The sequence below is a fragment of the Aulonocara stuartgranti genome (genome assembly GCF_965226115.1).
Source record: "Aulonocara stuartgranti genome assembly, chromosome: 6".
Lineage (NCBI taxonomy): Eukaryota > Metazoa > Chordata > Actinopteri > Cichliformes > Cichlidae > Aulonocara > Aulonocara stuartgranti.
This window is the reverse complement of record NC_138944.1, coordinates 20817932-20839995: the sequence shown is the minus strand read 5'-3', so window position 1 is coordinate 20839995 and position 22064 is coordinate 20817932. Positions and strand designations below refer to the sequence as shown.

Below are 22064 nucleotides of genomic sequence, written 5' to 3'. Positions count from 1 at the left end.
GAGAGCGCAGACGGTCATTAGCATCACAGTGGATTCTTTTGTCACACATTAGGTGATCAGTCAAACAGCTCTATTAAATTTATGGAATTCACATTGAGTATAGATGGATATTAAGAAATATGGCTGGGTATCGTCACTGATTTCTAGAATCGATTCGATTCCGATTCACAAGGTCCCGAATCGATTCGATCCACGATTTGATTTGTTTCGATTCGATTTGAATCAGGGAAATTTTGCCTCAGACAGTCAGAAATATTATAATTCTGATCACTTATCAGTACATATCTATATTTTTATATCTATAAAAAGAAAGCTGACGCTTGCGAGACTTGGTCTGGGTTTTTATACCAGATGACATTAAAAATATTGTGCAGTCAAAAACGAAGTGAAGCAGAGCAAAGTTACAGAGGTTTGATTAGAGACACAGCTAAGCGTACGTGCCGGCGGGTGAGAAAGCCACATCTCAGTGATTCTGATCCGTCGGGTCCGCGTTTTGTGTTTACATCTTTGTGCATAATCCGTGTACCTGCTCTCATTTACTGTTTTAGCGGTTTGGTGGTTGTAGAAATTTTGTGAGGTTTAACCTGAGATTCTGGCGTTTCGGGCAAAATAAATTTATTTAAAAATCGATTCAGGTTTTAATGAATCGATATCACGTTATCCAAGCCAGAATCGATTTTAATCGATAAATTGATCATCAAAACCCACCCCTATTAAGAAATATAAAATTTTCACTACTGAATGGACATTAATGATTCAATTCAACCTTAACTATAGCAACAAGTCACATCTGTTGTCTAGAGGCACTTTACATTGGAAGGCAGAGACCCTATACTATTAGAAAATGAATCCCACCAATCAGAGAGCCCACTATGAGCAAACAATCAGCAACAGTGGGAAGGAAAAACTGTTGCAACCTCTGTTAGATCCAGGAAATCTGTTGAGACGCATTAGAGGTTAGGGCAACAGATGCGAGTCTTCAGAGCAGTGACAGTGTGACTTTCGTTGTGCATACTTTAACCTGATTGAGTTTTCAGTTTTCTTACTTGTCAAAATGCATCATGAGTAAAAAACAATCCTTGACATGGTAATGAAAGAGTATTCTCAGCAAAGTTGAGTTAAACAAGTTTTAATGGAAGTTTAAGTTAAATCTTTTGATTTTTACTAATTTTGATTACATCAACGTAATTTTATTACATTAACCTAATCAAATAAGGCCAATTTTGATGAAGCTCCTGACCCAGCCCAAGCTCTCTATGAAGACGAGGAAAAACTCCCCGGGGGGCCAGAATGATGGGAAGAAACCTCGGGAAAGCCAATTCAAAGAGAGATCCCCTTTCCTGGGATGGCTGGGGGGGTTACAGGAATTTCAGGATAGCAAAATTTAGAATTGGCCAAAAAAACCCAAAAAACAACCTTTTCCTGTTAAAAAAAAACCAAAAAAATGAAAGAAAGACAAAAAAAGAAAGTTAGGTCACGTATCACACTTATATGATAATATATGAAATGTGTGTGTGTGAGAGATGGGTTTATCTGAGCCAGGGGTGACGCTGGAGGTCCCCCAGCGTTGGGCGCTTCTCCGGGACATCGGTTAAACACGCATCCAGGAAATTCCGGCAGTCTGGAAAGAAAGAAAGAAAGAAAGGAGAGAAAAGATGAAGATAATAGTTCCAGTGATCCAAGCCATCAGTGAATCTTGAAGTGTGATGTTTTCTTACGTGGGGACAGATGCTCGTTGAATTTCAGTTTGTTTTCAATGAACGTCATGATATTAAAGTCCCCCACATGAAGCGCTTCGTACAGCACCACTCCCATTTGCCACACCGTGGTGGGTCCAGGCCTGTATTTTTTGCCCCAGTAACATTCGGGAGGGCTGTGGATAGGTGTACCTAATAAACAGACACAATTACAATTTCTTCTAAAACAAAAGGCACAAATTGCTACATCTGTGAAGAGCAGGAGCTGAATATGTTACCATAGAAGAAGCAGAACTGCGATTGCTCCGTAGCAAAGCAGCTCAGGCCAAAGTCAATGATACGAACTCGAGGCACATCTGAGCCGGTCTCAATCAGAATGTTCTCACTCTTGATGTCCCGGTGAAAGATGTCTTTCTCTTCCAGGTCCTTTGCTGCATCAACCAGTTGCTTCAGAATTACCTGGAAAAGATGAAAAAGACAGTAATGAGTCAACAGGTTGATGCTTCTCTGATACTCTGTGCTTTCAGTGCTGTACAGTCTAAGGCTCTTCCAGTCAACTTACCTTGGCCTTTCCTTCTGGTAAACATCCTCCATTTTCTCTTATGTATTCAAACAGGTCCACCGCGGGGACAGGTCTCTCCTGCACCAGGATCAGCTCTGTGCCAAAGTCAAACCAGTCCAACAGAGACACAGGAGCCGACGTTCCCACTGATCCATCTGCTTCAGCTGCAAGCTTCAGCAAAATGGCCACTTCCACTGAGACTTCCTTCCCGTTTTCATCCTGATATATTACAACAAAGTGGATGATGAGGAACAGATGTTTCACAGGTGAACGCTGCACTCAGTCCAGGAATGTAAAAACAGTTCAAGTGTTGCACACTTACCGTCACTTTGATGGGGATTCTGTTCTTGGGAACGTGTTTGATGGCTACCTAAAAGACACAGAGCATTGGTGAGCATTTCCTCAGTATGACATCATTAAAGGTGTAAAACGGCACCTTTAATGCTCAGCTGACGATATTATCCGTTATCTGCATTACTGCCTGTCTTACTCCCACCATCTGAACACTTACTGGGAAATGATCTGTTATCCTGTAGCCAGCAAACACTGCTCCACAGCCGCCATTTCCTAGATGGTGCTCCTGCACATATCTGGCTTGGTATTCCCCTGAAAAGACCCAAATGTTGTTTTACTACAGCTGTGACACAAATTACTCTCTGCTGTACCCTAAATGTTCATTTTGCTCTTCACCTGAGTATAAAAGCCAAGCTGCTTGCTACTTACGTTGCTGGTCGGCTGCTGGATTTTGGACGACGTTTTTGGTTTTGTCCTTTTTCTTTTTCTTGGGTGACTCTTTGCTGTCTCCCGCAGACTTGTTTCTGCCATTTTTTGTGCACCCCTTTGTGTTTTGACTGCAGTCTGCAGATGTGGAAAACACCAAAAGCACATCAGCGTATTAGATCATACACACAAATATCTCCCAAACACTAATATCTTAAACCGAGCAACCAGCTGTGCACTTAATCTACCCCTCACTCAACTAATTAGCCTACCTTTACCAGTGTCCACGGAGGAAGACGCTTGCTCCCTGTCTTCACTCGTAGGCTCAGCAAGTTTAATCTTCTTCGGTGCACTGGTTGTGCCCGCTCCATCTTGCTGGGCCTTACGCTTCACTGCTTTGACCTGGTGTGTATCTGAGCTGGTGGAAGGAGCAGCCTGCTCAGTGACCCTCCTTCTTTTTACGGGGGTCTTCTTTTCAGGACTGGCCTTTCTTTTAGCCATCCTGCTCTTAGAGTCTATAAACAACAACAACAACACAGTAGTGAAAAAGAGTGCTCGACATCAGGACCGGAAGGATTTTGATGCCATTTTAGGAAGTATTGGTTAAATTATAATAACAAGTTTATCCTTTTGATAAAAACAGAGCAACACGAGTCCATACTAGGTCTACTAAGACTTAGATCTTCATGACACTTGTTGATCTGTTTTTACTGCTGAGTCCAAGAATAAACTTGTCACATTATTTTACCAAAAGACAAAGTGCCCCATTAACCTTTCTTTGATTAGACGTGTTGTAATTATGTTGTTTTCAGTCAAACATACCCATATGGAAAAGAAATGGTACAAATTTATAAAAGACTTGCATAAGATGTGGCCTACTTCATGCAGTGAATCATATCAGGCTTATATGATTTACTCATGAAAGTGGCCACTTTCTCATTACTTTCATATATTGTTTTAGTAAGTATCCAAAACATACAAGTTTCACACAAGACAGATACAAACTTTATAAGATTTATATATATCTTTTCCATATGGGTAGGATTCAAATGTTTCATTTTATACACAGACTGTCAACATTTTTAGAAAAGTAGATTCTGTTATTTGAGGGATTTTACCCAGATTTGATGTATTTGTTTACTTACTTTGATCTCCTGGATCTTTCTTTTCTCCTGAATTTGTATTTTTTCTCGTTTCCTTTTTCATGTTAATTTTTGAGACCGTTTAAAAGTGAAAATGTCACCGTGATGAGGGAATACTTCTTCAAATGTGTGCGCTTGTCTTTCCTAAGCTGTTTAAGCGAGTTCCGTAAGTGAGCTTTCAAAATAAACTCAGGAGTAGGGATGGGTATCGTTTCGGTTTTATCCGATACCGGTGCCAAACCGGTACTTTTGAAACGGTGCCGGTGCTCAAACGGTGCTCAAACCGGTGCTTAAAGAATGGAGAGCACAAAATTGGTCCAAAAACCTCTCATGTTCAGCTGTTTTTTGTAAAAAGATAACAATGTTAGCCTTTTCTGCAGCTATGGGGCATATATGGCATCACTCTTGGCTGGAAGCAGTGCTTAAACAATGGAAAAAACACAAACTTTGTCCTAAACCTCTCATGTTTAACTGTTTTCCACTTTTTCTTTGGTCTTTTTAGCCTTTTTGGCCAGGGTGAAGCGAGTATCTGCCATCAAACAAGAGGACAGCTGCATGTAGCTATGATGATGTTTGCTAGTTCACCTTACATGCATTAATGTAATAACGTAGTTAGCCTACTCAACGTAAATTACACACGAACAACATTAAGCTACTCACGCAGAGAAGAACGGCTGCTGCTGCATCATCATCCGTCATCATTTCTGCTACACTGGCAGGGCTAGGGGCCAGGACTCTCCTCTTCGTGTTTTTGGGGGATGTTGCATAACAGGCAACCCACCCGCAGTAGATGTGCTCGGTGTGAGGTCTCGCAGCAAGCTATCAAATACGGCGCATTTCTCGGCTTTAAAAAAAACGCTATGCGTCGCTAGGTGTTTCGTCGGATTCGAGGTGTTACCTCCTTTGACAGTATCACAGTATCAGCTTAAAGCACTTGTTGCAGGCTGCTGAGTTTGCATATTTTGCTGTGAAGTACAGCCAGACTTTTGACCGCTTCGCCTTGGACATTTTTAATCTGTAGCTCTGCTCTAAAAGAACGCACGTACCTGGACCCGCCTACTATCCTCGGAAACGTAAAATGATTGGCTAGAAGTTTATCACAGCTCAGGAAAAAAAAGCACCGAAATAAAGCACCGAAATGTGCGCTGCTTTTCGGTCTGGTTACTACCGTTTATGTCAGAACCGACACCGGTACCCATCCCTACTCAGGAGACTATGGCATCAGAACCTTGCCTTTCAGTGACATCACCGACTGCCAGTAAAAGTGCTCCTAAGTAGTTTAAAGAAAAACACTATGGCAGACAAAGCCATAATAATTCATATAATTTAATGAGAAGTCGATATACCTACCTATAAATTTTGTTTTTTAAATTGTGCATTTATTTTTTTATATAGTGTAACTACTGGACCTTATTTCTCTTTTTAAATCTAGAGACAACCACGTTTTTGAGGTTGTATCACCTTTCCCATAGCTATTCATTTGTGTGAATAGCTATGGGTTAACTAGCTATTGGTGTTAATTTACTGATTAACTTATAAAACACATGCTCAACTTACTGAAAAAGTCCCACAGTGGCTTCCATCCTTATGTTGGTTTGTCCAGTTTACGGCAGAACACATCAAACCTGGGGCCCATGTCAGCCCTACTTGCGGCCGTATATTTAAGTGAAGAAATATAAAGCAATTTGGCACTTGAAGAGCCTTTTTTGTTAGCGGGGGATTTATTTATTTTTGAGTCCAATGTTAAAATGCGTTCTTAAAAAAGTTTTAAAAAAAAATTAATATGAAGGTCTAACCCAGGAGTCAGCAACCTTTCTGATGATAAGTGCCATCTAAAATTTCCTTAGAAGTCAACGTGCCATATGATTGCAGTAGCAATAAATTTAATAACGCTCTATATCAACAGTTACACACTATATAGACCAACTTTATAGAATTATATTTGTTCGCAGATGTTGGCATAGAGCAGATCAGCTATTTTGAAACAAAAAATACACTTTTTTTCATTAGTAACAAGAACTCCATAACAGCAAATGAACTGTACAACAGAAAAATATCTCCCAAACACTAATATCTTAAACCGAGCAACCAGCTGTGCACTTAATCTACCCCTCACTCAACTAATTAGCCTACCTTTACCAGTGTCCACGGAGGAAGACGCTTGCTCCCTGTCTTCACTCGTAGGCTCAGCAAGTTTAATCTTCTTCGGTGCACTGGTTGTGCCCGCTCCATCTTGCTGGGCCTTACGCTTCACTGCTTTGACCTGGTGTGTATCTGAGCTGGTGGAAGGAGCAGCCTGCTCAGTGACCCTCCCTCTTTTTACGGGGGTCTTCTTTTCAGGACTGGCCTTTCTTTTAGCCATCCTGCTCTTAGAGTCTATAAACAACAACAACAACACAGTAGTGAAAAAGAGTGCTCGACATCAGGACTGGAAGGATTTTGATGCCATTTTAGGAAGTATTGGTTAAATTATAATAACAAGTTTATCCTTTTGATAAAAAAACAGAGCAACACGAGTCCATACTAGGTCTACTAAGACTTAGATCTTCATGACACTTGTTGATCTGTTTTTACTGCTGAGTCCAAGAATAAACTTGTCACATTATTTTACCAAAAGACAAAGTGCCCCATTAACCTTTCTTTGATTAGACGTGTTGTAATTATGCTATTTTCAGTCAAACATACCCATATGGAAAAGAAATAGTACAAATTTATAAAAGACTTGCGTAAGATGTGGCCTACTTCATACAGTGAATCATATCAGGCTTATATGATTTACTCATGAAAGTGGCCACTTTCTCATTACTTTCATATATTGTTTTAGTAAGTATCCAAAACATACAAGTTTCACACAAGACAGATACAAACTTTATAAGATTTATATATATCTTTTCCATATGGGTAGGATTCAAATGTTTCATTTTATACACAGACTGTCAACATTTTTAGAAAAGTAGATTCTGTTATTTGAGGGATTTTACCCAGATTTGATGTATTTGTTTACTTACTTTGATCTCCTGGATCTTTATTTTCTCCTGAATTTGTATTTTTTCTCGTTTCCTTTTTCATGTTAATTTTTGAGACCGTTTAAAAGTGAAAATGTCACCGTGATGAGGGAATACTTCTTCATATGTGTGCGCTTGTCTTTCCTAAGCTGTTTAAGCGAGTTCCGTAAGTTAGCTTTCAAAATAAACTCAGGAGACTATGGCAACAGAACCTTGCCTTTCAGTGACATCACCGACTGCCAGTAAAAGTGTTCCTAAGTAGTTTAAAGAAAAACACTATGGCAGACAAAGCCATAATAATTCATATAATTTAATGAGAAGTCGATATACCTACCTATAAATTTTGTTTTTCAAATTGTGCATTTATTTTTTATATAGTGTAACTACTGGACTTTTTTTCTCTTTTTAAATCTAGAGACAACCACGTTTTTGAGGTTGTATCACCTTTCCCATAGCTATTCATTTGTGTGAATAGCTATGGGTTAACTAGCTATTGGTGTTAATTTACTGATTAACTTATAAAACACATGCTCAACTTACTGAAAAAGTCCCACAGTGGCTTCCATCCTTATGTTGGTTTGTCCAGTTTACGGCAGAACACATCAAACCTGGGGCCCATGTCAGCCCTACTTGCGGCCGTATATTTAAGTGAAGAAATATAAAGCAATTTGGCACTTGAAGAGCCTTTTTTGTTAGCGGGGGATTTATTTATTTTTGAGTCCAATGTTAAAATGCGTTCTTAAAAAAGTTTTAAAAAAAAATTAATATGAAGGTCTAACCCAGGAGTCAGCAACCTTTCTGATGATAAGTGCCATCTAAAATTTCCTTAGAAGTCAACGTGCCATATGATTGCATTAGCAATAAATTTAATAACGCTCTATATCAGGGGTGTCAAACTCAAATACACAGTGGGCCAAAATTCAAAACTGGAACAAAGTCGCGGGCTAACAGTAATATTTATTGAAATATATTTATTGCTCCAGATATAAGAATGAATCTTTTCTTATAGACTCAAAAACGTTTTGCTGAAAAACTGAATATGGAACAAGCAAAGCCTAATACTAGACAATATATATATTAGCTGTATAATACCAGTAGGCCAGCTCTGATAGTAATTTGGTATGGCTTCGCGGGCCAAATGTAATTAGTCTGCGGGCCAAATTTGGCCCGCGGGCCAGAGTTTGACACCTATGCTCTATATCAACAGTTACACACTATATAGACCAACTTTATAGAATTATATTTGTTCGCAGATGTTGGCATAGAGCAGATCAGCTATTTTGAAACAAAAAAATACACTTTTTTTTTTATCAGTAACAAGAACTCCATAACAGCAAATGAACTGTACAACAGAAAAGTATCTCCCAAACACTAATATCTTAAACCGAGCAACCAGCTGTGCACTTAATCTACCCCTCACTCAACTAATTAGCCTACCTTTACCAGTGTCCACGGAGGAAGACGCTTGCTCCCTGTCTCCATTCGTAGGCTCAGCAAGTTTAATCTTCTTCGGTGCACTGGTTGTGCCCGCTCCATCTTGCTGGGCCTTACTCTTCACTGCTTTGACCTGGTGTGTATCTGAGCTGGTGGAAGGAGCAGCCTGCTCAGTGACCCTCCCTCTTTTTACGGGGGTCTTCTTTTCAGGACTGGCCTTTCTTTTAGCCATCCTGCTCTTAGAGTCTATAAACAACAACAACAACAACAACACAGTAGTGAAAAAGAGTGCTCGACATCAGGACTGGAAGGATTTTGATGCCATTTTAGGAAGTATTGGTTAAATTATAATAACAAGTTTATCCTTTTGATAAAAAACAGAGCAACACGAGTCCATACTAGGTCTACTAAGACTTAGATCTTCATGACACTTGTTGATCTTTTTTTACTGCTGAGTCCAAGAATAAACTAATAATAAAGATTTGAAATAAAGATTTAAATAAAGAAATAAAGATTTCAACTAATTCTTCTTCAGTCATATGGGTATACACACTATATAGACCACCTTTATAGAATTATATTTTTTTCGCAGATGTTGGCATAGAACAGATCAGCTATTTTGAAAAAAAAAAAGACACTTTTTATTAAGAACAAGAACTCCATAACAGCAAATGAACTGTACAACGGAAAATGCAAATGCCATTTATGGTCTCCTCAAAACAATGATAAGAGACATAGGTCTCCGAGTGTCCAGCATGCAGACGGCTACCTGAGGACACTCTTCGTGTGAGAGAAAATCTGCTCACACAGATATGTAGAGCCAAATACTGTCAATAAGGCCTCTGCAATGTTCTGAAGACAGTTAAACTTGTCAGGTAGTGATGTCCAGCAGGTGAAAATGCAAGCTCCATGAACAGGCACACCTATGGATTCCAGCTGTGTTCGTAGTTCTGCAAACTTTGACCCCCACAGAGTCAACCTTTTCAGTTCAGTCAGCTGCATTTCAATGTCATCTGTGTCCAGCCAGATTCCATACCCAAATCCACTTGCTCATTAAAGCTTTCTGGTTTGATCATAAAAGAAAACATTGGTCCATACACCTAAAAGCCCCGAAAACGCATTGTGAATTCTGCTCGAGTCTACGGATGTATCCGTGTATTTCCGCGGTGCTGATGCTGCGCTGAGCGGAGAGCTCCTGAAGCCCTTGAAGTGTCGGAATGTGGAAATTTCAACATCGCTTGAAAAAACTACCAGCTAGCAAAGTCCCTCTCACTGGTAGGCTACGTTATTTTTAGCCAACTACAAGTTGAATCTGGTACATGGGGTTGTTAGTTTAGATACCGTCATTAAGAAGCAGTACAACTAATGTGTCTACGCGAGTTAATTTGCAATGTGCTCCGCTGGCACGGCCATTAATTTTTTAATACACCTTCTCAGATTAATTCACTGGGTGTCGTGCCATCAGTTAACCCTTCGCGTGCCAGCTGCGTGGCAGGAGTGCCCAGGATTGCCGACCCCTGGTCTAACCCATGCAAAATACAGGGCTGCAAATTCCCCTCTTGTCATCTAAAACGATTGCCTATTATTGTCACAAGGGGGCGCTTTGATGCAGTCTTGCTGCGTTACGACCTTGCGTCTTGTGCGCAGGAAGCATTGGCTGTCTCTTCCTATGAGAGCTTCGCAATAATGGCGGTCAAGTGTTTTTTCAACAAAGTATGCAGTGCTGCAAACTAGATAATGAGACCAAATTGTTTTTTTTACATATCAATGCTAATAAGCTACTCTTTTATTAGGCCCCGAACTCTGACCACAAAGGGAATAACGTGTGTCGAGTTATTTGTCCCGGTGAGTCACTCGCTTTCGTTAGCTACCTGTTAAGTTTAGACAATGTATTTTTCTCGCCGATTAAGCTCAGAAACATTTGAAAAAAAATAAACAAAACACCAATACAATCGGGAACTGTGAGAATGTAGTGTGTTGTTTTACTTATCTTGTTGTTCCTTACAGTAAGTACTAGGGGTGCAACGATACACAAAATTCACGGTTCGGTTCGGTTCGATACTTTGGTGTCACGGTTCGATATTTTTTCGATACAAAAAAAATGTTCATGCCTTTTTAATTTGTCATTTATTAAAATTATAAATATATATTTTAACTCAAAAGTACAGTTTTTAAATTTAACCCTAACCCTTGTGCACGTTTTTTATTTTGACAGCGAATGCGCACCTGCGGACCACTTATGTGCAGCCCTGGTTATTTAGCTCGTCATATTGCAGCCACAGAAATTCTTTTGTCCATGAAACCATGAAGCTGCACTTTCTTTTTGCCTTGTAGTCTGATTTGTCATAACTTCTCCGTTTTGTGGTAAGCTTTTCTTTGGCTGTCACTTCTTCACCCTGACCTGTCTTATTTGGCTCAGAAGAAATGAAATATATATCCTCCTGCTTTTACACACGCACTCACATAAGCTCAGCGATTCTCTGCGCGATCAACCTCTCACATGTTTAAGCTGCGGGAGATTTCACTTGTCATGTTTGCATAGTGAGCTAACGATTAATAAGACGATGTCAGAGGAATTGGTGCACAAATTTTCATCACTCACAGATCAGTGCTGTCGCTCTCTATACACAGTTCGCGCGATTGCAAAGTGAAAGCAAAAAAACAAGCGCAAATTCAAACGCGATTTCAATATGTCACATATTGACAGTGGCTCACCGATGCCAATGACATAATTACCCAGCTACATTTCTGAAAGAATGCAAAAGCATTGACATATATTTTTCTTCCTACAATAGCCCGACAGGCAGGGCAGAGATAGATTTTGGTAGCCCGACTGAAAAAAATCGCTAGCCCCAGGACGTCGGGCTAGCGATATTGCAAGCCCTGTATCTGATTGAGGAATCACTCATCTTTGGAAAAGAGAGTTTATTACAGAGAAATGTCTCTTTCCAAAATAAAAGCTATACTATCCGCTTCTTCCGGGCTATATTCTCAGCAGCATAAGGAGAATCATGTGCTAACAGCTGTCTAAATGACTCGGCTAAAGTTAGTAGCATGCTTGTTGTTTTTGTCTTTGCACTAGGATGATGTCGGCGTAAATGTGCAGTCATATTCGTTGTGTTCCCACTAGTGATTTCAGGTTAATCTCGTTGAAATGACCTTAACGCCACAACACGGCAAATCTCCGTTAACGAGCTACCGCCGATCGCCCCGTGCATGGGGCTAGACGGCCAACACGTTAACGAGCTAACTGCGCTAACACACTAGTTCCCACCCATGTAATTGAGCATTGCACGGCACATCCAACATACTGTTTTACTTTAGTCCATGACTCGCTTACCTTCAGGGTCATACGTCACATGAAAACCAAAATAATTCCAAACGCCAGATCTGGAGAGCTTAACTTCTGTCTCGCTAGCTTGCCCTGCGCTCTTCCTTCTGACTATGCTGTCTGTGTTGAGCACTCAGTGGATCTGCGCTCGACAGTGCAGCCTAGGCGGAGTAGTCGAACGCAGATTCACTGAGCGCTCAACACAGACAGCATCGTCAGAAGGAAAGTTGATAAAATAAATTACAAATGTTGTATTGTTCGATACATATGCGTACCGAACCGAAAGCACTGTATCGAACGGTTCAATATCGATACGAATATCGTTGCACCCCTAGTAAGTACAATAAGTGTTTAATGTTCTAAGCTACAGATGGTACTGCCGATGCTAGGTGTGATGCTATAGCTGCTATGTGCGGTTACTCAGGACTCAGGGAGGGGCGGCCCTCTGCTGCTACCGGTTGGTGTGAGAGAAGGAAAACGGGATAAAGACATGCTGTGGAAGAGAGACAGAGATTAATAACAGGTACGATTCAATGCAGAGAGGTCTATTAACTAGGGTTTTGCGATAGAAACGATATACGATAGAGATTTTGACTATACCGCTCTATCACGATAGCGAATGTTGATGATGTCATCAAGCTGCGCCTGTTTTGGTCGAAAGCATCGTAGTGGCTACAACCATTATCATCTGCAAATTATGCTCACAGTCATAGCAAAGAGATGAAGCACTTTTGAAATATGGGGAAAGCCAAAAACTGCGCTTCCTCCACTTCCGTAACATTGATACATTAATGTTGAATTCTCTCGCAGCTGCTCTATTCCCATGTTGTTGCAGTATATTAATAACTAACCTCGTATTGTGGATGAATAATCTCAGTTGTTCTCCTGACTGAAGTTTGCCCCGTGTATAGCATCCTGCTATGCGATTGCATTTGTCCCTGACCACCAGAATCCCTCACGTTAACCTTTATTAACACTTAAGTTGGCTTTATTAAACATTAGATCTCTAGCTGGGAAAACATTTTTAATTAATGATTTAATCACTGAGCACAGCCTTGATTTTATGTTTTTAACTGAAACTTGGTTGGACCAAAGTAACAGTGGAGCTGTTCTCATCGAGACGACCCCTCCTAACTACAGTTTTATCAGTGAGGTCAGGGCGAGCAGGAGAGGAGGAGGGGTTGCTGTCTTATTTAATGAATCATTTCAATGTAAGCAGCTATCTCCTGGAAGTTTTCAGTCTTTTGAATATGTGGCTTTACAGCTGAAGGCTCCATCCAAAGTTGTGTTTCTTAATGTTTACAGGCCTCCCAAATACTGCACAGACTTTTTTAATGACCTCAGTGAACTGCTGTCTGTGATCTGTGTTGATTTTGACTGTGTAATTATTGCTGGGGATTTTAACATTCATGTGGACGACCCTCAGGACAAAGGGACTAAAGACCTGAGTAACACTCTGGGCAACTTTGGGCTGACTCAGCATGTAACAGAGGCCACACATAATAGAGGACACACTCTTGACCTACTGATCTCCAAAGGCCTGAGCATTTCAAAGGTTACTGTGTCTGATGTGGGCCTGTCTGATCATTACTGTGTTTTCTTTGAAAGTAAAATCTCAGCCCACACAAATATATCAACAACAGTGATCACAAAACGGTGTATAACTGAACACAGTAGTGCAATTTTTAACCAGGTCTTCCCATTAACACCTGACCTGTCCAGAGGGTCAGTCAATGAGCTCGTCAATAGCTTCAATGCTAACATGTTAAATGTAATGGACACTATTGCTCCCATTAAGGTGAAGGTTATCTCTGGAAGGAAAAAGTCTCCATGGAGAAACTCCACACTGGTGAAAAATGAAAAAAGAGAGTGTAGGAAAGCTGAGCGCAGATGGAGAAAAACAAACCTCCAGGTTCATTATGACATTTATAAAGAGGAACTTCACAATTATAATTTACAACTGAGGAATGCAAGGAGGTCCTACTTCTCTGACATCATCACTAAAAACAGCCATAATGCTCGGGTCTTATTTTCTACAGTTGACAGGCTAACAAACCCCCCTGTGTCAGTGGCAGCTGAACTTCATTCAACCATGGCCTGCAATGACTTTGCCAAATTCTTCACTGAAAAAATCCAAAAAATTAGACAAGCAATTGGTACATCAACAGCAGATCCAGGATATGTACTGTGTCCACCAAAAAACTGTTTAAACACCATGAAACAGTTTCAACCTATTAACAGCAAAGACCTGGAGGACATCTTAGGTCAACTGAACTCCTCCTCCTGCTGTTTAGATGTCCTGCCAACAAGTTTTTTCAAAAAGGTCTCAAAGACTTTAGAGTCAGACCTGTTACAGATCGTCAACTTTTCTTTATTATCAGGTGTGTTTCCAGAATCACTAAAAACTGCTGTAATCAAACCTATACTGAAAAAGGACAATCTTGACAAGACACAAATGAACAACTACAGGCCGATCTCAAATCTCCCGTTTTTAAGTAAGATCATTGAAAAAGCAGTTTCTCAACAGCTCAGTTACTTCTTAAAACAGAATAATTGCTACGATGCCTTCCAGTCAGGTTTTAGACAGAACCACAGCACTGAAACCGCTCTGACCAAAGTGTTTAATGACATATGTCTGAATACAGACAGTGGAAAAATGTCAGTCCTAGTTTTACTGGATCTCAGTGCAGCATTTGATACAGTTGACCACAACATATTACTCAAACGACTGGAGAACTGGACAGGTCTTTCAGGAACTGTACTAAACTGGTTCAAAACATACGTAGAAAACAGGAAATACTTTGTATCAATAGGTAACTTCACATCTGAGCAGACAAGTATCACATGTGGAGTTCCCCAAGGTTCCATCTTGGGACCCCTTCTGTTTAACATCTACATGCTCCCACTGGCACAGATTATAAACAACAACAAAATAAACTATCACAGCTATGCAGATGACACACAAATATATATCACAATGTCACCAGGAGACCGAGGCCCTGTACAGGCTCTTGGTAAATGCATTGAGGAAATCAATGACTGGTTGTGCCACAATTTTCTCCAGCTAAACAAAAACAAAACTGAGGTAATAGTCTTTGGCGCCAAAGAAAAACGATTACAGGTCACCAGAGAACTTCAATCTATACATCTAAAAACCACAAACCAGGCGAGAAATTTGGGTGTAGTGATGGATGCAGACCTAAACTTAGAAAAACACATTAAGACAATAACAAAGTCAGCTTACTATCACCTCAAGAATATATCAAGGATAAAAGATCTGATGTCTCAACAGGACCTGGAAAAACTAGTCCATGCATTCATCTTTAGTAGGCTTGATTACTGTAACAGCATCTTTACAGGTCTACCTAAAAAAATCAGTCAGACAACTACAGCTCATTCAGAACTCTGCTGCTCGAGTCCTCACTAAGACCAAAAAAGTGGACCACATCAGTCCAGCTCTGAGGTCCTTACACTGGCTGCCTGTCCGTCAGAGGATAGACTTTAAAGTTCTGATGCTGGCCTATAAAGCTCTGAATGGTTTAGGACCAAAATACATCAATGACCTCCTGACCCAGTATGAACCATCCAGATCCCTCAGGTCATCTGGATCCGGTCTTTTATCAGTTCCCAGAGTCAGAACCAGACACGGAGAAGCTGCATTCAGCTTTTATGCTCCTTATATCTGGAACAAACTCCCAGAAAGCCTCAGATCAGCTGAAACACTCAGTTTATTTAAATCCAGGTTGAAGACTCACCTGTTCTCAGCTGCATTTGAATAAAGCACCAAATCCACACTTTAAGCTTAAATGTCAAAACTTACATTTAACTACTGATTTTATCTACTGTTCTGATTTTATCTGTTTTGATTTTATATACTGTTGTTTGTTTGTTTGTTTGTTAATTAGTTAGTTAGTTTATTTGCTTGTTTTAATAAATTTTAAATCATGCTTTTTATTTGTTCTTGTTTCTAATGTCTCTGTAAAGCACTTTGAATCACCTTGTTGTTGAATTGTGCTATACAAATAAACTTGCCTTGCCTTGCCTTGCCTTTATCGAGTGGGAAAAAAAGTTGGCGTTCATCCTCCAGCTTCACTGTGCTAATGTTATGCTAACATAGCTGTGTGGCTAGGAATCGCGTAGCACAACATTATATTCCAGGTAGTCCAACTTCAGTAACCATACAAACACCACTGCTGTTTAGTTTTCTGTCTTCATTTATGTCGGAAGTGGTGGCAGAGCTGTACGTTTTAGTTAGTTTCAAAAATCTCTCAGTCAGAACATGGTATGTCATGTTTAGGTGGAAAGTAGCGAGCTTAACTTCCTGCTAACTTCTAACTCCGTTAAATTTAATAACTTCTGTTTTCATGGATGCCTGGACGTTAAACTTAATTATTACACCTGGTAAAGCAGCAACGATGATGATTTTATTAAAGATTAAAGAATTTAGACCGTTTTTAACTCTGTGTTCGTTTGACTTTGGGACCTGAAATGGACGGCATTTTGGACCCAGAGTATTCCGCGAAGCTCCTACTACGGCAGCCGTAATTCTCTGACAACCCAGCAGTGCAGCTTACCAAAGTTGTACTAAAACATTTTTTAAGATGAAGCTCCTTTGAAAGCGTTTAAAGAAGAGGCAGACTCAGATCTCTTGAACAGGAAAAATCCTCAAGAATGCATTTTTTTTTGCCTCCAACACAGCATTCATATTTAAATTATTTTAGTTTAGTTTAGTCCAATGATAATCAGATTCAGTGAGACACTCACAAGAACAGATCTCTATTTGATGCAGCTATTGTGGTTGTTTGTCGGTGCTAATTGTGTTGACAACCTTTTGGGTAAGAGCATATTCTAATCATTAAAGTAAATCCCAGAAAACAGGAGCAGATAACAACAGAGTTCTTCAACTAAATCTTGGAAACCAGGCGTCCGCAGAAAGCATTATTCAGCACCCAGTATGAGGCTCTAAAGAGCTTGTTGTGAGGAGGTAATAAGTGTTATATTCAAAAGGCACAGAGGAAATGGAAGATCTCAAGACATGAGGGACACAGCACCCTAATTACTTTCCAGCAGCCAGTTTCAGGGAAGATTGTAAGAATAAAACCTGGTACACCTGGTTTGGTACACTCTGGAGAGCACCAAAAATGTCCCTTTCTTTCTTTCTTTCTTATGTATATATCAGTACAAATAACAAGTAGCATAATTGTGAGAGACACACTTCGTTGCACCAAAAGCTCCAAAAGGAGCTGTAAAAATTAATTAACCAAATGTGCATGAAGCATTACTGTGCAGCAGTGTTGTGAGTGTGAAGAACAATGCTTTCTCATCTTGCTGTCATCATTGTTTGAAGGTTTTACAGATCAGATAAAAATCTCTCTCTCCTCCAGTTTTGATCAAGATGTCTCTGTAACCACTGGGGTTGAAATCTTATTCTGTGTTTGGACATAGAAAATATGTTAAGACTGAAGCTAGTGATTTATGTTTATAAAATTTGGTTCAGTGCATGAAGATCATTTCTATGTAATGTGTTGGCCCAGCTGTTAAATAAGCATCTGGATTTGGAACAATTTTATACAAAATCCTTTATCATAATTCAATTAAAAAAATATAAACAGTGGATGTCAAGTGGTGAAAAGCTTTTACTTTTTAATAGTCATTCCAGCTCACAGCTTGACTGCATCATGTCATGCTGTAGCAGATTGATCAGAAAGCGGCTTTAGTCTCTGCTGCCCTCTAGTGCTCAGAATGGTTTCTCCAGACCGTGACTGAGAATAGTTGACAGCACTGATGGGTGAGTGCAGTATATTTTATTTCATTTTATTTTCATTGAATTCATAGTTACCATGTACAAAAGGGAACACAAATTCTTTGGTGGATGTTTGACGGGATTTGCAATCTTTGTCTTGAAAATGTACGCTGAAGTCTTTTGCCCATCCGAAGCCTTGCACTCATCAGATTTTCTAAAAGTGGGGAAAAAAACAAAACAAATGCAAGCAGCCTTATCCCAATACCTTTGCAATAGGCAAAAATGTCCTCCCTCTTGACCCAGCATGGTATCTGGATCTAGATTATGCCAAGAAACTGTGTGCCAGTTTGTCTTGTTTCAAATTCTTATTTTCTTTGGACATAACACATTCTTGTTTATCTCCACCACCTCCTTTAAACCCATTGATTTTACACAACTGAAATTTCAGATGCATGCTGTCATTGTTTGTGTAGCAGCAGTCGCAAACTTTTTCATGACTCCATATCTCTGAATGCTCTTTCTCTGCAGATCCATTTTCAAATTCCATAGTGCATTATGCTGACATTGAATTTACCATAAATATATATTGAAAAGAAACAAATGATTTGGATATGAATATTATAGATACGTTTGTTTTTTAGTTAAAAGCTAAACATATTGGTGGCAGTAATATATTCTCTGTGTTTTGATGCATATTTGTAACAACTTAATCAAAGGCTGTTGGTACTCCCACAAACACATTTTAAGACCAGAGGAGATCTTTTAGAGTTGTAGCCCCCAGGTTGTGGAATTCTTTGCCTTCATTGCATTTATTCTTTTAAACATCAGCTTAAGACTCATTTATTTAGACTGGCTTTTAACTAGATTTTTGCTGTATCTTCGATTGTGCTGTTTTGTGTATATCTGTTTTATATTATTGTGAAGCACTTTGCGGTTCTTATCCTGTGAAGAGTGTAATTACTTTACTGCAAGTATTGTAATTTACTGTGGTGTTCTGGGTAAGCAAAGCAGGCTGTGCTTGTCCTGTGAAATCGAAAAATAGATATAATTTAAAATCTACCAAAGCAAACATGATCTCTTTCTCTGTGTGCATCTCTCTCTGTTGCCTGTTTGCAACCACCCAGTAAATTAGTTCCATCTTGTGGCCACAGTTGAATATTGTCTTCAGGAGCAGGTTTCTATTGTCACTGTCTCTGGCATTGTCATTTCTTTATGGGTGTGTCTGTTTCACATTAACCAAGGCTTGAGTTGAGCAAGGTGAGGGGCCACCAGCTGATCCTGGTTATTTGCACATATAAAATGGTAAATGGCCTGTATTTATATAGCGCTTTACTAGTCCCTAAGGACCCCAAAGCGCTTTACATATCCAGTCATCCACCCATTCACACACTGGTGATGGCAAGCTACATTGTAACCACAGCCACCCTGGGGCGCACTGACAGAGGCGAGGCTGCCGGACACTGGCGCCACCGGGCCCTCTGACCACCACCAGTAGGCAACAGGTGAAGTGTCTTGCCCAAGGACACAACGACCGAGACTGTCCAAGCCGGGGCTCGAACCGGCAACCTTCCGATTACAAGGCGAACTCCTAACTCTTGAGCCACGATCGCCCCACATGCACATTTTGGATAAACATCTGGACTTCAATGGAAATTTGACAGGAAATCAGAGTGGTAGCTGAGCTGCTGCTGGCTCTGTTTTCACTGCTCTGAGATCAGTTGTCATCTGTGTGTTATTGCACACATGCACAGATATGTGTAGCATTAGCAAGTAACTGAGAATAATGTGATTTATCATCCTAAGAAAAAAGTTTTCTCTTACTAACCACCTTGGCTAACATGTGTGATGCTTTGTTTTTTGTTTTTTTGTTTATGAAAGGGTCTGATGGTTGTCTTTGGAAAAGGTGGAATTTAAAAAAAAACCCAGGAAGGTTTATTTTTCTTATCAACAAAGACACACAAAAAATAAGGAAAGGTTGTTTTTTATTGTTACCCAGTCTAATAATGAAAAAGTTTTTAAAATCTCATGGATTAAATGTGCAGTTTATATAGGTGGGAAGTAATGAAGAATAAATACTTGAGTACAGGAACGAAGTATAAATACTGTACTTAAGTAGAATTTTCAGATATCTGTACTTTACTTGAGTATTTATTTTTCTGACAACTTTTTACTTTTACTTCCTACAGTTTAACACAAATATCTGTATTTTCTGCTTCTTACATTTTCATTACTTTAGGTTTAGCACTATCATTAATGGCGTTTGTGCGGGTTAAAGTGTGCCGAGGCGAGTGCGGCTGTCTGTATGTTGTAGACAGCATCTAACTAGCGCTACAGAAGAGGAATGAGCATAAAGGCAGTGATGTTTCTACACAACATAACGTTTCTATCAGCTCGAAAAATAATCAGCGAACACACAAATTGTTCCTGTGCAGTTTGTGGCAGTGTGTTGCTAGCTAAAGCTCCATGGAGGAAAAAAAGTGTGAGCTAACTTCACTCAGAGATGGAGAAAGGCGTAAGAAAAGAGGAGAGAAAAAGGAGAGGTTGGATTTAAAGGTAATGGTAGAATTGTCTTTCAGGAAGCTACTTTTTACTTTCTTAATTTGATTGATTTCAGAGACTGTACTTTCTGACGATTTCTTGAGTATTGGGTGTTTTTTAACACAACGTGCAAAATGTCTGTACTTTTGTCACCTTTGTTAGTTTATCTGCTTTCTAGGCCACCTCTACAGCATAAACTTGTAAAATAAGACATCATATTTCAGCTTCACAACCACATCTTTAGTGTGTGCATCTCTTGGTTGTATGTTCGTTTTACCGTTTATGGTTTATGGAGCAACATCCCCATCTAGTGGCTTTAATAGTGAAGTGCATGTGGTGTTTTATGGGATAGAAGGGGATTAATGAAAAAAACAAAACACACCATACAGCATAATAACAGCAGGCACAGCCAGACCAGCTTCAGGGATTTTGGCCCATGTTGACATGATAGAATAACACATTTGTTGCAGATTTGTAGGCTGCACATCTGTAATCTAAATTTCCTATTCCAGTACATCTCAAAGATGCTTTATTGGACTGATATCGGGTGACCGACAAGCCTATTTGAGTACAGACAGCTCATTTTCTTGTTTATAAACAGTTTGAGAGCTTCTGAGCTTTGTGACATGACGTGTTCCCATGTTAGATACAGCCATCAGAGGATCGGTACACTGTGTCCATGGAGGGATGGGCACAGTCAGCAACAATTCTCAGGTAGGCTGTGGAATTTAAACAGTGCTCCGGCACGGTTGCCCCTCCGTTGGTCTTCCTTGGTCTCTTGTGCGCTGAGGGTCTCTGGATGTCTGGGGCTTGGATCTCCTCCATACCTGCTTCATGCCCTGGAGGACGGGGCTGTGGCTCCCCACACCCTCTAGCAGATCATTACATGAAGGAACCTTTTAAAAACCAGCGCGTCCATGCTCACAGGTGTACACACAGGTGCTCACACACACAAACTACACCCTTTTTGGTTCCTACCTCAAAGCACACTGTGCGCTGTCCATCCAACGTGTGGCACAATAATATTCAATATTTAGTATTCACATAGATCATCGCGATGATTGCTGTTTTTTTTTGCTTTTTTTCTCTTTCTCAACAGGTGATCCAGGTGATTGATATATGTATTTTTTGTCTGTTTGTTTTGTTGGTTTTTGTTTTTTGCCCTTTATCACCGTTCCTCTTCCCCACTGTTTTTCTTTCCCACTTTCTTTCTCCCTTTTCTTTCCCCCAGTCATATCTGTCCCGTGTGTAGCAAGCGAAAATAAAATAAACAATAAAAGCAAGGATGAATCAAATTTGGGAAAGTAAATCTGTTGGGCATCTTTCTTTACTTTTAGACAATAATTCTGATGGCAAAAGAACCAAACGGAACAGGCGAAAAATAAATAAATAAAAATAAACAGTGCTCTGTTTACACCAGATTCTGACCCTACCATCTGAATGTCACAGCAGAACCTCAAACTCATCAGACGAGGCAACGTTTTTCCAGCTTTTCAGAAAACTAACGTCATACCAACAGTTAAAAACCTTTGGAGCGGCCTAGTCAAAGTCCTGACCTGAAACCAATTGAGTTGCTGTGGCATGACCTTATAAAGGCAGTTCATTGCCAATGACTCATTGCCAGTTATCACAAACTCTTGATTATAGTTGTTGCTGCTAAGGGCGGCCCAACCAGTTATTAGGTTTCACACAGGCCCAAGTAGGTTTGGATCCCCCCCCCCCCCCCCCCCCATAATTATAAACACCTTCTTGTGTTATCTTTGTGTAATATTTAAATTCATTTCATCTGAAACATTTGAGTGTGACAAACATGGAAAACAATAGGAACTTAGGAAGGGTGCAATCACTTTTTCACACTACTGTGCTTTAGTGGCCTGTAAGTGTAGGTGTTT

General features: G+C 39.9%; 1 protein-coding gene and 1 long non-coding RNA gene across 2 annotated transcripts in view; one reads left to right on the top strand and one right to left on the bottom strand.

Moving 5' to 3' along the window:
- LOC309707752 overlaps positions 1–2400 on the top strand; it is a 38124-nt gene extending 35724 nt beyond the window's left edge. The window contains exon 3 of the long non-coding RNA XR_014277063.1: positions 2314–2400. This is a non-coding gene — a long non-coding RNA (uncharacterized lncRNA). The remainder of the gene's footprint in view (positions 1–2313) is intronic.
- LOC309707742 (uncharacterized protein) lies at positions 5–16662 on the bottom strand. The gene is made up of 11 exons (XM_082535240.1): positions 16375–16662; positions 8564–8806; positions 6255–6497; positions 3252–3494; positions 2983–3117; positions 2771–2865; positions 2582–2629; positions 2260–2478; positions 1976–2156; positions 1719–1889; positions 5–1621 (listed from the first exon to the last, which is right to left on the bottom strand). Exons 1-11 carry the CDS (start codon positions 16388–16390, stop codon positions 1530–1532), a joined length of 1686 nt encoding a protein of 561 aa, XP_082391366.1. The 5' UTR covers positions 16391–16662; the 3' UTR covers positions 5–1529.
- Positions 16663–22064: the final 5402 nt, after the last annotated feature.

Bases quoted from the DNA above. Each gene is read 5' to 3' on its own strand.
- LOC309707742 (XM_082535240.1), bottom strand. The intron at 3,495-6,254 runs GTAGGCTAATTA...TGTTGTTTATAG, and splicing joins CTCCGTGGACACTGGTAAAG to ACTCTAAGAGCAGGATGGCT. The intron at 2,630-2,770 runs GTAAGTGTTCAG...TGTGTCTTTTAG, and splicing joins GGATAACAGATCATTTCCCA to GTAGCCATCAAACACGTTCC.